We start from the raw sequence: 15,066 nt of genomic DNA, 5'->3' as shown, positions 1-15,066 counted from the left end.
AACCCTTATTTGGGCTAAGTAAATTTGGTAAGACCGAGGGAATGCTACCATTTGGCAAATAAAGAAATGGAAATAAATAATTACATGCTCCATAAACCCCAGATGTTGGCTTCTAGAAGTTAGCTACCACCTTCCCTATTCCCTGAACACCATCTAGATTATCATTACCAAATAAGACAGAAGAGTTGGCTCTTCTTGCGGTTTTAGCCATGTGACTGTAGGAAAGGCAAACACTCTTCTTTTGTGATTGTGTTAAAAAGAAAGTCCAACTGGAATTAAATATTTGAATGTGGGAAGGGTTTGTTTATAAATGGCAGAGATGATGCCAGCAGAATTTTATTGTGATTTGTTTGAGGTAAGAGAATTAATATCTGAAACAGCGGGAAAATTACACTCCTACCAAAAATTATTCCTCTCGCCTATTATGTGATTAATTCTAATGAAAATTGAAATTGGCAATCTGCACGTTCTGGAAATTTGGAAACGCGAGATCATAGGTCTTAGCCATTGGCTGCTACGCTGGTTGCTTTCTTTGTTTATCCCATTCTAATCCTGCCAAGCCAGTCAGGAAAGTGGCTTAACAGGAAAGCCAATATAAAGCAGCATCAAGACCTTGACTTTCCTTCCAGGAGTCTTTAAACAAATAAAAAGTGGCTTCAAGGAACAACGTGGCGCTTACTTGGGTATGTTTGGATTTGGCCACAGCGTGCTCAAAGGGCCAGAGTGTGCACAGCATCTAAGATGAGCTATGCCTTGGGAAGGTGGAGGGGCCGAGCGGGTGACTCTGGGTTCCTTGCACCAAGTTAAAGAAGGGAATGGGTGTTCCCACGCCTGAGTGCAAGCACTGCACCTGCTAAATATGCTCTTAAAATACCCAGCAAGAGGGGCACCTGGGTGGCTCAGTCAGTTAAGTGGCTGACTCTGGACGTCGGCTCCGGTCATGATCAAGGTTGTAGGATCAAGCCCTGCAGCGGTCTCGGTGCTCCGCCTGGAGTCTGCTTGATTCTCTCTCTCCCTCTTCCCTTGCTCGCATGCACACACCCACTCTCTCTCTCTCTCAAATAAATAAGTATATCTTTAAAAAAATAAAATAAAATACTTGGCAAGATAATCCTAGACTTTCACGTTTAAAAACCACTGGCCTATTGACTGGGAAAGGCTCTCCGTTGTTGATGCTGTGGCTGGCCGTCCAGACGTATCCCCATAGACGTGTTTCTACCGTATAGGGCAACACAGTGGCTCAGAAAGGCTGTTCAGCAGGTGACTTGGTCACAGACCTGAGCACAGCTGAAGCTCCACGGCGTCAGCCTCCTGGAGTCCATAGCCCAGGTCAGAAGGTCATGGGGAACCTGCTCAGAGCCCCAGCCTCTGTCTGATGAGCAGCTCTGTGCGCTGGGACCCGCAGACAGGCTCCCTGGGCTGCCGTCAGTGCTCAGGGGCTCAGCACACCGTCACAACGTGCGTCTCACGCCTTCTTCAGAGAACTGAGAACATCTTCGGCTTTTTCTTCCTTTTCTAGCTTTTTGTTTTAGGAAAGTGATGGAGCTCTAGAGGATCTTGAATTAGTAAGAGCATTACTTGCTACCTCTACCTTTACTTGGCCGCACCCTTGTAAGCGACTGTCCAAATGGACCTTAGCACGTGACAGACCATGTCCCACAGGCAGACGGTCACTCCTTTCTTGTGACATGTCTGGCCTCTTCCTTACCTGGATTCAGTTCCCCCGGAGATAACAGTGGCCGTTCGGGTCCTACCCCAGTCCACAGTATGGGACAGAAATTTGTCACTACCTTTGATGCTCATCAAAGTGAAACAGATCTTTCTCAGTCTTCCTTCATCACGTGGATAGCAGCAGGAATGGTTCTTGCCCTCAGGCTGCTTTTCCCTCCAGCCCTGTCTCCTCCTGCAGTCTCTGCTTTCACAGGGACAGGTGCATGGCAAGGCGGCGCTGGGCACATTAGAGAAACTGAGAGGGCTTTTCAGAGGCACTTAGGGCTTTGCTGGATGGGGAAGAGGGGAGAGTGTATTTCAGACTGAGGGAGGCGTTCGTGTATGTTTGGGGACAATTCTCTGGATGCGCCGGCAGCTGACCTGGGGGTGTAGGCTTCGGTGGGGGGCAGGCAGTGGGGCACAGAGAGAAAACGCAGGTGGAAAGGGATCTTGGGTCCAGATGGTGCTAGACGTTGACTCCAATCCTGAGGAGTTTGGGTTTGGTTCTGTGAAAGGTTTGAGCCTTTAAAAGTGTCCACTTCCTAGTCCCTTTTCTTTGTTGTCCTTCTTCCCTTGCATCAGGCGATGCCTCCCACTGCCGGGCTTCTCCTTCTTCCACATAAATCCAGACACCGCATCCCGTCTTTGCAACCTCTCTCTTCCTTCTTGCTGCATTGCTGGTGTATTTGAAGGCTTCATATTTGCTTTCTAAAGCCTCTAGATGACAGCAAACAAAATACAGACATGTATGCACATTGTAGCATTTTTTTATAAGGACAGGGAACAGAACCATCTTAAGTGTCCGTCCTCAGGGTCTGTCTACATGAATATCCACACGTATCCACATGTGACGTTATTATTCAGTTGTCTGAAAGAATGTAATACATCTAGTGACAGGCATGGCGAAGCATCGCCCATATATTGTCAGGTGAACATGTAGAGTGGGTGTGATCATGTCCTGGCTTTTCTAATTATTTGTTTCCTTTTATGGATTGAGAGCTAAAAGCTTGGCAGGAAAGGCAGCAAAGGGACCAGCAGGACCTGCTCCGAGGAGGGAAGTTGGGGGAGGGGAACCGAAGGAAAGGAGCTCTTCTGTTTTCCACCCTATTCCTCAGAGTCCTTTGCATATTCTAAATCAGCGGGTGTTAACTTCAGAACAAAAGCTTACAACTGCAAATAAACAGCCTGAGACCCTTACCTGAAATTCCTCAGCCTCCCTGGTCCTGGTGTCTCAGAACTTTTTTCTTGGTTCCCCTAGGACAAAAGAAATACCTAACCGCTCTGTTTATTAAGTGGTTTGGTCCAAACAACCTAGTAAGAATTTATGTCCTAAAGACTCGGTAGCTGTGGGGGAAAAGTGACCCCACACAAGTGGAAAGGAAACGAATATTTTGATCTCAGGCTTCCATAATCCCAATGGCGTACCAATGGGACGTGTGTGCTTTTGGGGCACCTCACAACCCTCAGACGTGAACCCAGGTTGGACACTGCCGCCCTCACTTCCGGCTCTACCCTGATGTCCTCAAGATACTTGCCTCTTGTCACTTCCCCGCCTGTAACCTCCCCCATGCCCTTTGTGCTAACACCACAGAAAGGAAGGCAGGGCAGTCTCATGCTGAGAGCCTGAACTGCCTCTTAAAGCTAGTAGTTCACTTTGTGTCTGAACCTGCTGCTTCCATTGAAAATGCAAAATATTCCTCAGTATCCCGTGAACTCACTGCAGTGCCCTGAGGTGCCTGGGCACACAGTTTGGGAACCACAGACGTAAACATGAGGGAGCATGGTAGGCATGGCCTTGCACTGTCACCTCGGTAGAGCCACCTCAGTAGCTCTCGTAACATCCCTTTGTCCCTTGCAGCGTCCATATTTGAACTGTGGTACAGATCTTTCTGGAACTTTGGGACTCTTTGTAAGAGCCCTTACTCAGACCTCCTTTCTGCCCGCACAGCGGGAGACTTGATTTAGTTAATAAGCCTCCTACTCTTTCATCCTTTCCAGTTTTAGTTCCAAGTTACTCTTCTCACTGGAGAACACTTGCCCCTGTCCTGCCAGGCTTGTGTCCCTCAGGAGAGGGCGAGTTTCTGGAGAAGGGATCCCACAGCTCCCGTGTCTTCAGGGGGATCCCAGATCCCTCGCACAGTGCTGACCCATGGGATGGACTCGCATCCAGGGCCATCCTCAGCAACCATCGTGAGAAGGACTCTCTTTGGCCTTTCTTGTGTTTTCCAGTACGGCCGAACGCCTCTGCACCTTGCAGCCAACAACGGGATTCTGGATGTGGTGCGCTACCTCTGTCTGGCGGGCGCCAACGTGGAGGCGCTGACCTCGGTGAGTCACCCTCTGGGGCAGGAGAATGCCATAGAAAGCCGTAGAAAACTTCTCAGGCCTCAAGGGCATGAGGAGCAAGATATCACTTGGCAACTGCCTCTCAGTGGACAAGCTGCTAGAAGCTGTGTTCCCGCGTGACAGGTTGAAGACAGTTGCCCACACAGAGCCAGGGGGAGGGCTGGCTTGGCCACCTTACCCCCGCATTTGGTGGCCCGCGCTGCCACGAAGGCCTGCTGTGGCCCGTGTTCCACAACAACACCTGGGGGTGTGTGGTTAGGTCTGTGTTTTCCTTTTCTCAATGCTCCCCTCCCCTATGGGGTTTCGGAGGCACCTGGGGTGGGGGTCAGGGTGGGGAACTGCTTGGGAGAGCCGTGCTCTCCTGTGCTCTCCTCAAGAAGCTGCCTTGGCTCTGAGGTGGGCCCTGATGATTTTACATGCGATGCTTCTGTTCCCCCGGCCTCCCCACTCCACCTTCCATGCCAGGTACTGCCCCGCTTGAGTTAACATTTCATGAAATACCAAAGAGGAAAAATTCAGGGATTAATGAGATAAGGTGGTCATTTTACTGCTCCCGTGAAATACTGTCATTTAACTTGCTTCTGGCCTAATGGTAGGTTGTCTCCCATTCCATTACGTGGGGGATTCCTGAAACTCTAGTGCTTGGCTGACATGAAGTGTTTGTCTAAGGAAAACCATTGGAGTTTCAAAATAATGGCAGCCAGTTTTGGGAAAATCAGGGCCCTGAGACCAGAAGGGAGGCCTCATTTCTTGGAGAGGCACGCAGGGGTTGGCAAGCTAGGGGCCACGGGCCAAATCCCGCCTGCTGCCTGTTTCTATAAATAAAGTTTTATTGGGAGCCAGCCACGCTCATTATTATGTATTTATGGCCACTTTCATGCTGTAAGGGCAGAAGTGAGCAGGTGTGATGGAGACCCTGTGGCTTCCAGAGCTCAAAGTATCTACTCTCTTGCCCTTTACAGAAAATATTTGGTGACCCCTGGTGGAGGACATTGCCTTCCTGAATGCACTGATAGTCCTTTGATGTCCTTCTGTCCCCAGAAGTACTGGCCCTGTTCTCTGAAGTGTTGAGCCCTGAGCTGGGCTTTTCTGCAGGCCTAGGGAATGCCAGTGGGACGGGATTGTCTCTTTCTTAGGGCACTTCCCTGCCCGTCACAAAACCCCACAAGGCCATGCGTGGGCTTCTAGGCCAGATGTGCCATTATCAAACCCTGCCCAGCCATGTCTTGGGAAAAGTATATATATATATATATATATATGTCACAAATGTTGCCTCACAAAAAAATAAACTGTCAAGAATGGCTCTGAAGATACCAGATGCTGATTCTGCCCAATCCCACAGGCGGGTTAGGGACAGTAAAACGTGTGGCCCTTGGCCTCTGCTGGGTGGTTGGTGCCACCACATGACCTCTGTGGGCTCTGGGTCCTTCCTTCTGCCCTTGTCCCCGACTGCTGATTCCTTACTTCCCATCAGGGGCCTCCCATTCCAGCCTGCCCTCAGGTCCGTGTCCTCGTTCATCCTCTTCAGAAGTGCTTCCCTTGTTTCTTCATTCCCCAAAAAGGCACGTACTGTGCACCAGGCACAGCTAAGACCCAGGAACACAGGGGCGGATGAGCTCTGCTCCCTCAGGAGACTTCCAGTAGTCTAACAGGGGGAAGGAAGCAGACAAAAGAGCCACAGCAGTGAGGTGCAATGAGGTGATGCGACCAGTGAGGGGAGTTTCCGGGAGTGGGGAGCACTCCTCAGGGAGAGTGTAGGGAGCACCCTGTGGGAAGCCCTAAGCTTCCCTAAGCTGAGAGGCCACAAGCCCTTCTAGGAGCTGGAAGGACAGTGGGCCTGAGCACAGCCTGGAAAGGCCTGGCCGGCCAAGGGGGAGAGAGCAGGGTCGGGTGCCCCCACCCCCGCCGCAGGTGCGTGGACCCTGAGGTCTCACTCTTAGAGCAGGGGCAGCCTTCCAGGCGCCCAGCAGGGGGGCGGTATGACCACCGACGCCTTGTTGCGAGCTGACCTCTCCAACAGAGCCATCCTCATACGCGCAGCATGTGCCATGCTAGATGTTCTAGAAGCCGCATCCAAAAAAGGAAAAGAAACGAAGAAGTTAATTTCAGGAACAGATTTTCTTTAACACAAAACGTGCAAAATATTACCATTTCGACCAGCAATCAGTATTTTAAAGGTATTGCGAAATTTCCCGTTCTTTGGTTTGTACTGCCCTGGAAATCTGCTTTATGCCCTCAGGTATTTTACCTGGGCCCCATTTCAACACCGGCCCCTCCCCAACGCGGTTGGGGAGGGGCCACCTCCTGATTGGCAGAAACAGTGCCCGCCCCTTTGCTGTGATTCTGTCCCCGCGGCTCGAGCAGGCGGACTTCTGCGTCCTTAACCCCAGCTCGCGACCCTGCGGTGCCCCCTAGCGGTCGCTTGTCGTCCCATTCTGGTCTCAGCCCCAGTTCCTCGGAAAAGCCGCTGAAGGTCCTGCCCTCTTTTTCCTGGACTCCCTCTCCCTCTCTTCCCCCCTACCCCCCACAGCCCCTCCTGGAAACTGTGCTGCCAAATCTCCAGTCACCTCCTAGTAGCTCTTGCCTTCAAAACTTCTTTATAGTAAGATAAAACAGATTTTTTTTTTTTTAACGAAGCATATGAACAAAAGTAAAGCTTACTGAACTTTCAAAGTCACCCCAAAAGCCTCCGGGGCCTGACGTGGTCACTGCGTCTCCTTCCGCAGAGTGTGACCCCGCTCTTTTAGGGTAGCCATGCCCCTGCCTGTCTTCTTTCTCCTCTGCACCTCAGCGGCAGCAGGTTTTCTCAATCATGGTTAGCCAGGACTTGCACTTCCGGCCCCTCCCACTCGCTTTGGGTAAGAAAACCGCACTTGCTCCTGCCTCTCCTCCTGCCTTTCCTTGCCTCCTCCAGCTCCAGTGGCTTCCCACATTCGGCCCCTGCCCTCTGACCACCCTGGGCTGCAGCTGCCGCTGGCCCCAGGCCCACGTCCTTGGCTCCAGCCCCTCATCCCCAGAGCGCCCCCGCATGCCCTCTGGTGGGCACCAGCGTCACAGGGCCCGACCTCTAGGTTGTCCTCATCCTCCAGCCCTGCCATACTCTGTCAGTGTCTGACCTGTGCAGAGGCCTGCAGCCTCTGTCAGCTCCTAGGGTCCAGGAACACACACCCCAGCTGTAAGACATGATGTGCTCCTTCTGTCCATGTGAGAGACTTTGGGGCCTAATAGCACATAGGCACAGAGTCACAGATGACATTGGTGGCAGCAAGGTTCTGGAACACTAGCTCCTTTTCATCTTTCAGTAATCAGTTGGAGCCCCAGATAGCCTCCTCTTTTCAGCCCCCTCCAGCTCCCCTTCTTGCTCAGTTGGAATTGACTTGCTGATCCTCCATGAGATATGACCCCTTGGCCACGATACTGTGCAATTTGTCCAGTCTCCTAACCAGTTTCCTTACTTCTACCCTCACCTGCCCAGACTACTTCAGGCAGCAGCTTGTGTGACTCTATTGCAGTATAAGTCAGATCATATCCCTCCTCCGCTCAGACCCTCCGTCAAGTTAGAAGTCCTTATGATGGGGACTACCTGAAGACTGACCCCTCGCATTGCCTCCCTGACCCCCATCTCCTCCAGGCTTTGACACCCCCCACCCCATACCAGGAGAACCATATGAGCTTCTCTGAAACTCTTCAGACATGACAGTCATCCTGCTGCCTCAGGGCCTTTGCATTTGCCTTTCCTCACAGGTATCCAAATGCCTTGCTTTCTCTTCTCCCTCAGGTTTTGACTCCAATGTCACCTTCTCAGTGAGGCCCTCCCAGACCACTGTTTGTAACCAGAAGGACAATGAGTGTTTGAATTGCTTGTGGGAGTTAGTTAGCACCTGGCTCAGGAGCACAGAGTCAGGCAAGGCCAGAATGCAAACAACCAGCTCCTACCCCATTCTCTCCTAGAAAGGCAGGGCATTTGGGGAAATTCTCAGCTTTTTTATTAGCAATTACTGCCGCTTCCTTTTTCCATGACTGGTACTCTTTTGGTTCTTTCCATTTGTTTATCTCTGATCTGCTGAAGTGCCTGTGTGATGAGGGTCCCCGCTTCCGCCTTACAGTGAAGAAGCCCAGGTTCCAGAAGGCCCAGTGACTGATCACACAGCTGGTGGGGGTTAGATTCAGGAGGTAAACCTCGTCCTTCTGACGCCAAAGGTCAAACTTCCCACCACACTGGCAGGCCTTTCTTTTGGGAGCTTGAACACTGTCTCTTAGGGCAAAGTGTTTTGCAAGCTTTGAAGTGCTCCATAATTGTAGGACATTTGGTTAGTGGTGGTTTTCCTGTCACTTGAAAGGCTCCATGATGGACAGGGACCTTTATCACTGAAGGTCCTCTGCCTGTGTAATGTGCCCATCCTGGGTCTCCAAGAGAATTGTGGTGGCCAGAAGTCAGACAACTTTAGTCAAGGCTCACTTGGCTGCACATTGGAATCATGGGGAGCACTTATAACCACAGTGTCCGGGTCGCACCCAGATTGAGGGAAGCAGAGCATCCAGAAGGGGGTGGGTGCGTGCAGCCCACCAGAGTTCCTAAACACCCGCAGGGTTCCAGTGTGTGGGGAAGTTTGGGAACCGCTATCCTGAGGCCTTTTCTCATCATGTCAGCAAGGATCTAGGCTGTTTGGCATGAATCCCTGGTTGGGGTGTGGTGACTGACAAGATCCCTGATTCACCCCAAAGCAAACTAGAAGCTCTGCTCTGCCCCCTGGAGAAACCTGGGCGCCCTAAGGGAGAGCAGAGGTGGGCCGCGCACTGTGAAGACTGCTCCCCCGAGCGCTTACGTGAGCCTCCAGCTTCAGCCTAAGGCGGCAGTTCTCAGCTGGGGTGATTTCGCGCCCCCCAGGGATCCCTGGGCCACGTCTGAAGACACCTGGAGTTGTCAGGAATCGGGGAGGACTAGCCTTGCAGAGACCAGAGACAGAGGCGCTCCACACCTTGCAGTGCCCGGGACCGCCCCGCACGCCAGAGAATGATCGGTCCAAAATGTCAGCAGTGCGGAGGCTGAGAAACACTGGTCTCGTGAAGCCCCGCGCAGGAGAAAGCAGAAGATGTGCTGTCGGTGAGACTCGGGCGGCCCCGAGCTTCCTCGGGAATGCAGCTGTGACCGGTGCTGAGCTGCCCCGAGCGGGAGAGGGATCGAAATGCTTCTCGGTCTCGCTGAAAGGAGATTGCTTTTATTTGCACGGAAATGGCGCCTGGCCTTTTCTTCTCCGAATTAGTAGCGACTTTAAAGCTGTAGCAGAACAGCCCCTCAGCCTCTGTTTCCCCCTCGGTGGCCCACGGATGAGCAGCCGGAGCTCCCGACCCGCGAGGGCCCCCGAGCGCACTTGCAGGCACAGCAGGCTGCCTGGACCCGGTGCATGGTGGTCCCGGCCTCCGTGTCAGCCCGGCTCCTGCTTACTGCGGGCGCAGAAATGTAAGTGAATTTGCTCGCTGGGAAACGGCAGCCTTGTGAAAATTCTTTACTTAAAAGGTGCCGTGATCTCTGATTTCCTCCTCTTATGTTCACTGAAAATCTTTAGATCAAAATCGTCTGCAAAATTAAGGCTTTTCTTTGAAGTGCACAGAAGTTTCCAGTAACTAGCATCCTCCGTGAGTGCTCAGGTTTGTCCGTGGAGGGGATTTAAGACACTAGCTAGCACCAGCTGGACTTTGGCATCTATGAAAGTCTGCATCGTCTGCTTTCTTGGAGGGAGGTTCAGCATCGGGGGTCATCCGCCCGCCCACGAGGTACCAGGTGTGAGGAAAGCCTGTGGGTCTGAGACATCTCACGGATGGACTTCCAGACACCAGTGCACATGTTTTTTTTCTAATTCTCACCTTCCCTCCCTGCAGAACCAATAAGGAAATGAAATAAGGACTGTACAGAAAGAGAAAGAATCGAGGACTGTGTCCACCTTTTTTGTTTCTAAGGCCTGTTAACCCTTGTTTCTGTCTCTGACAGCAGAACCAGTGGATGGAACAAACAGCCTCCCGTGCAGGAAAGACACTAACGGTTTTTCTCCAACAGGACGGGAAGACAGCAGAAGAGCTCGCTAAATCAGAACAACACGAACATGTAGCAGGTCTGCTTGCAAGACTCCGAAAGGTGAGAAATTCTGTTTTTTGGTCTGATATTGTTTTTATGTGAAAAATTCTGTCTTTTCCCTTTTGTACAATGAGTTGAACAAAATGAGGCTTTGGACACACAGGCTGTAGGAAAGGCATCTCTCCCTGTCCTGTGGTTTGCATACAGTTAGCATAAACGCATCAGCTCCCTATCGGTTTCTTCTTCTGTGTTTGGACTTGGAAATCATTTGGCTTCCATACAGTTTCTGTGCCTGGTTTCCCTCCTCCCACCGCTTCTGTAATAACTGTTCCCATAAAGTAGACAGGAAATGAGAAAGCTGACTGCTTCTTTCTTTCTTAATGTTTTGAGCTCCAAGATGTCACGTGATATGCTCGGGTTTAGGAAACATACTGTTGCTGTAAGGTTTAAGGAAACAGGACACAAATAAGTAAATGCACGGGTGTCTTTCTAGCCCACATCATAGGAATGTGTATCAGGAGTCTTCAAAATAGTCACACCCTTTAAGGTAGGAACTCCATGTCTAGGACTCTATCCTAAAGAAATGGAAAAAATGCAGGAAATAGTGTTTTATGCACACAGATGTTCATTGCAGTGTTATTTATAATACAGTAATAAAAATCAGAAACATCAGATGACCAACAATAATGTCTAGCGAATTGCTGTACAGATGTAGGATAGAACTGTTTCTGGCCACTCAAGTATTTTTGAAGTCCTAAACTCAAGAAGAGTTTAGGACTTTCTAGGGCTTCAAAGCAGAAGATAGATTCCATATACGCATGTTATAATCCCTTCTGTGTTTTCAAAAAGTGAATAAAAAGGAACTATTAACAGCAGTATTCTGGGATTTTGCTGACTGCAAAATCAAAATGACTGCATTTTTTCCATGTTCTATATGATGCTGGTGAGCCTTAAACAACAGATTTGAACTCTGCAGGTCTGCCTCTTTGTAGATGTCTCTCAGTAAGGACAGTACAGTGCTATAAATCTATTGTGTCTTCCTTCCGATTTTCTTACTAATGTTCCCTTTTCTCTAACTTACCTTATTGTAAGAATACAGTCTGTAGTCCATATTGACATACAAAATCCGTGTTAATCTCCAGTTTATGTTATCGGGAAGGCTTCTGGCCAACAGTAGACTGGTAGTAGTCAAGTTTTGGGGGAGTCAAAGATATATTTGGATTTTCAAATACATGGGGGGTCAGCAATCATGATGCCTGTGTTGTTCAAGGGCCAACTGTAATCACGTAATAATTTTTCAGAAACAAACTTCTGAGAAATAAAAACAAAACAACGAAACCAATCCAGTCGATTTCAGTGCCCAGCGGAAAGGTATTGTCCAATACAAGCTTGAGGTCCAATAGAGGTCCCGCCATATAAATTGAAAAGTGCCCCGGGAGCGGACGATCCCCTCTTAACCTCCACAGCTGCCAAGTATCTGAATTTTCCTAGTGGTCCCAGGGTCTCGCTGTGGTGGGGCAGGGGACACGGGTGGGAGCAGTTAGTTTTCCCAGCACCTGGAGTTGAGCTGGGAGCTCATGCATCATCACACCTTTGTGATTCGGAGTCTGCGAACTGGCCGCAGAGGCTCTGGGAAGACAGATGTCCCAGGCCACTGCAGGGATTCAGTGTGCCCTCCCTTCTGGCAATTCCAGGATGAGAACAGTCTAAAAAAAATGTCCTTTGCCTTATTCACACGTTCTTGCAGAGAGTGTGTGCATTCACTGTGGGCTTCACGTTCTCTCACTCCACACCACCACGCACTGTCTCACTGTGGAGGAGAATTTTGGACAAGAATAACAAGGGAGAAGTGTTTTTGTTTACAAGCAGAACAAGAGCCTGAGAGTCACTGTCAGCATATCAACAAGGAACTTTCACATAAAATCTCCTAATCTTTAAATTCCCTTAACTTAAAGCTGTATGTCCACCAGCTCATGGCAGAATGGAACAGTGTGCAGTGTGCAACCCTGCAACAGGCCACATTGGCTCAGGTGTTTGACTTTGGGTGGATTTCATAGCAAGGTGCCCTGCTTTTGAGGTTAGAGCCTTATATTTATTTAATTTAATTTATTTAATTGTCTTTGCAGTGATGGGTCTGAAACAGTAAATCCCAGACAGATGACAGGAAGGATAGGTCCTGACGTGACAACCGAGCTGGGATCAGATTGACAGCATGAAGATGCTTTCTCCCTTCATCTGATCCCAGGTTCCCTGCCTTGTGCCTACACGGCTTTTGTAATTGGAAATATAAACACTGAGAAGCTTGTGTGCTGCTACTGCTGACCCCCAGCGGCCAGGGAAGGTGACTAGCTGTTTTCCAGTCTAGAATCTTTAAATCAAGGTACATGGGCTCTTGCCCTGTCCCTGATTTCCTTTAGTCTCTCTCACTGAGGGGTACCCTTGCGTTTTGGTGCCTAGATTTTTAAAAGAGAGATGGGAGAGAGAATATTCCAATGTCTAGTATTTTACCACGATGCTGGGATTGTTCTCTCAGGAGAGGTCAAGGCAAAGAAACGTCATTTCAATCCCTGTGAGCAAAGGGCATCATTCCTGTTCGTGCCCTGAACCCACAGAAAGATCCCTCTCTCACCTTTGCTTCTGGAGGCAGCATATAAAGTGGTGGCTGAATGCACAGACTCAGGAGTCAAATGGCTCCGGCTCAAATCCCAGCGCTACTATGGTCTAGCAGCCCCGTGCCTCAGTTTCCCTTTTCTCAATTGGCATAATTATAACGCCAATTATATGGTATGGTGGTGATGTGAACAGTGTCTGTACACAGTAAGCACCAAGTGTTTGCTGTTTCTGGAATCCTGCAAACCACTCCCTGAGTCCTGGAGAAACAAAGATTTCCCTGTGGTCCAGCTCCCAGGAGCAGATGTGGCATGTGCGTAAGGCCCCAGGCAGCTGTGGCAGGGCACCCTGGAGAGCCATCGTTAGCAACAGCCATCATTTAGTCCTCAGTGCACAGCTGGTGCTGTCCTTCCCACATCCCCAAGATGGAGCTGTTCTGCAGGAAAGCCCTGCTAAGCAGATGCGAATTAGCTAAGCGCCCAGATTCAGTCCTGAAATAGAAATGTCTGCTTCCTGTGCCCTTCACTGGGCTCAGGGCTTCTGTGCTGATCCCTCCTCAGCCATGGGCCAAGGGGAGGGAGGGTCCTTCCCTTTGCTGTGTAGTGACCCCCCCGTCTCCTTCCTGGTTTCACCAGGTCCGACTCCGTTCATGACTCTGTTCAGGGAGACCTGCGAGTCTGTTTGCCTCAGTCATTCCCTCAAAGGGCTCTAGACCCCGGCTTCCTGATGAGCCAGAGAGGGAGAAATTGGCTGCCATGTATTTCTAACCACAATTTTTTTTTTCTTTTTAATAAATAAATATGGTGCCTGGGTGGCTCAGTTGGTTAAGCAACTGCCTTTGGCTCAGGTCCTGATCCTGGAGTCCCGAGATGGAATCCCACATCAGACTGCCTGCTCCGCGGGGAGTCTGCTTCTCCCGCTGACCTCTCTCCTCTCCTGCTTGCTCTCTCTCAAATAAAATCTTTTTAAAAATAAATGAATAAATCTCCAAATAAGTAGCTGCTTGGGGCCTGGGGACCCTGGTACTGGAACCAGGTTCTTGAAAACGACTGAGTTGTCCCAGGAGCTACCCTGGAGATTGTCAGCAAGGACTTGTTGTAGGTCCTTCCACTATTAGGCGATCCCTACAAAGCCAAGACCACGGGCGTTTTTGCTGTTTTAACTCACATGCTGTGGTGGAGGAGAAGGATCACAACCACTGAGGACAGAGAAGGGAAAGAAAGAGGGCAGTTTCTACTTAGGAGCCTCTTGTCCCCATTTCCTTCCCATGTCATTTTCCTCCTTGATGTTCCCCGTTTCTCTCCAGGGCGGGGCTGGCATTTTGGGGAGGGTGGGACTTCCTGTCTTTGCAGGGCTTGTGGACACCTTAGGCAGTCATGTGATAGCACACTCCTCCACTCGTTGTGAAATCAAAAACTGTGACACCTGACATGTTTCCTGACACCTCTTGGGGTGGGGGGAGCCACCCTCTATCAGACCCCCTCATGTGGATCCTAAACACATTCCTGGGGAGAAGTCTATATCTGCACAGCAACGGAGTGGGGCGAGGGGGGGAGCTTCAATGACTGTCATTCCATAGGTGTGCACACGGGCCAGATAAGCAGCAGGAAGGCCCCCTTGTTTACACCTTTAATCAGTTGAGCCTGGGAACATATGTCTAAAGAAGGTCTATTAGGGAACCCATGGGACCTGCTATTCCAGAAATACAATCATAGTCATCGTATTGACCTGCAGGGGGCAGGAGAGCACCAGCCAGAGTAAAGGAAGAAGCTCTTTGCGTCCTTAGCACAAGGGGTTAACCCTACAAGGAGACTTTGGAGCCATCGCCTCTGGGCAGAATTGGTGGTGAGGATGGCTGAGGCCAGAACTTGGGGTAGAAAGAACCCACGGCAGGTCTCAACTGGACAGGATCTGCGCTGACCTGGTTTCCCATTAAGTGACTGGGAGTGATGGTTTGCCGGGGCATCTGGTCCTGTCTTGCGGATCACCGGTCTCTTTCCAAATGCCAGTGCTCTAACACTGGGGGTTTGATTTTCCTTCCAATTAGATTTCTATAAGCTGACATTTAAATAGTAGCTTTTCTTACATGTAAGATGAGACCATGAGGAAAGATGCCTGAGAATATTTTGGAAAACAGGAGGAATTGGAGAGTTTGCCCAGAATTTAAAATTTAGCACAAGTGAGCAAATTTGCATAATTAAGAGTAGGGGCTCCTCCCCTGCTGGGTCTGACCGCATCCGGCAGTCCCCCTTCCCTTCCCCCCACCCCCGCCCCGGGGAAGCCACAGCAGGTTCCCCTGCTCTTATCTTTCTTTGCCAGATTGCATA

General features: G+C 50.2%; 1 protein-coding gene across 8 annotated transcripts in view; it reads left to right on the top strand.

The window, feature by feature from the left end:
• DAPK1 (death associated protein kinase 1) overlaps positions 1–15,066 on the top strand; it is a 172,315-nt gene that overhangs the window by 133,593 nt on the left and 23,656 nt on the right. For all 8 annotated transcript variants that reach the window (XM_044265767.1, XM_044265770.1, XM_044265765.1 and 5 more), the window contains exons 18-19: positions 3,940–4,038; positions 10,112–10,189. In XM_044265767.1, the coding sequence (XP_044121702.1) occupies positions 3,940–4,038; positions 10,112–10,189 (177 nt within the window). The remainder of the gene's footprint in view (positions 1–3,939; positions 4,039–10,111; positions 10,190–15,066) is intronic.

Source organism: Neovison vison, chromosome 9, assembly GCF_020171115.1.
Source record: "Neovison vison isolate M4711 chromosome 9, ASM_NN_V1, whole genome shotgun sequence".
NCBI classification, from domain to species: Eukaryota; Metazoa; Chordata; class Mammalia; order Carnivora; family Mustelidae; genus Neogale; species Neogale vison.
This window is presented reverse-complemented; position numbering and strand designations above follow the sequence as displayed.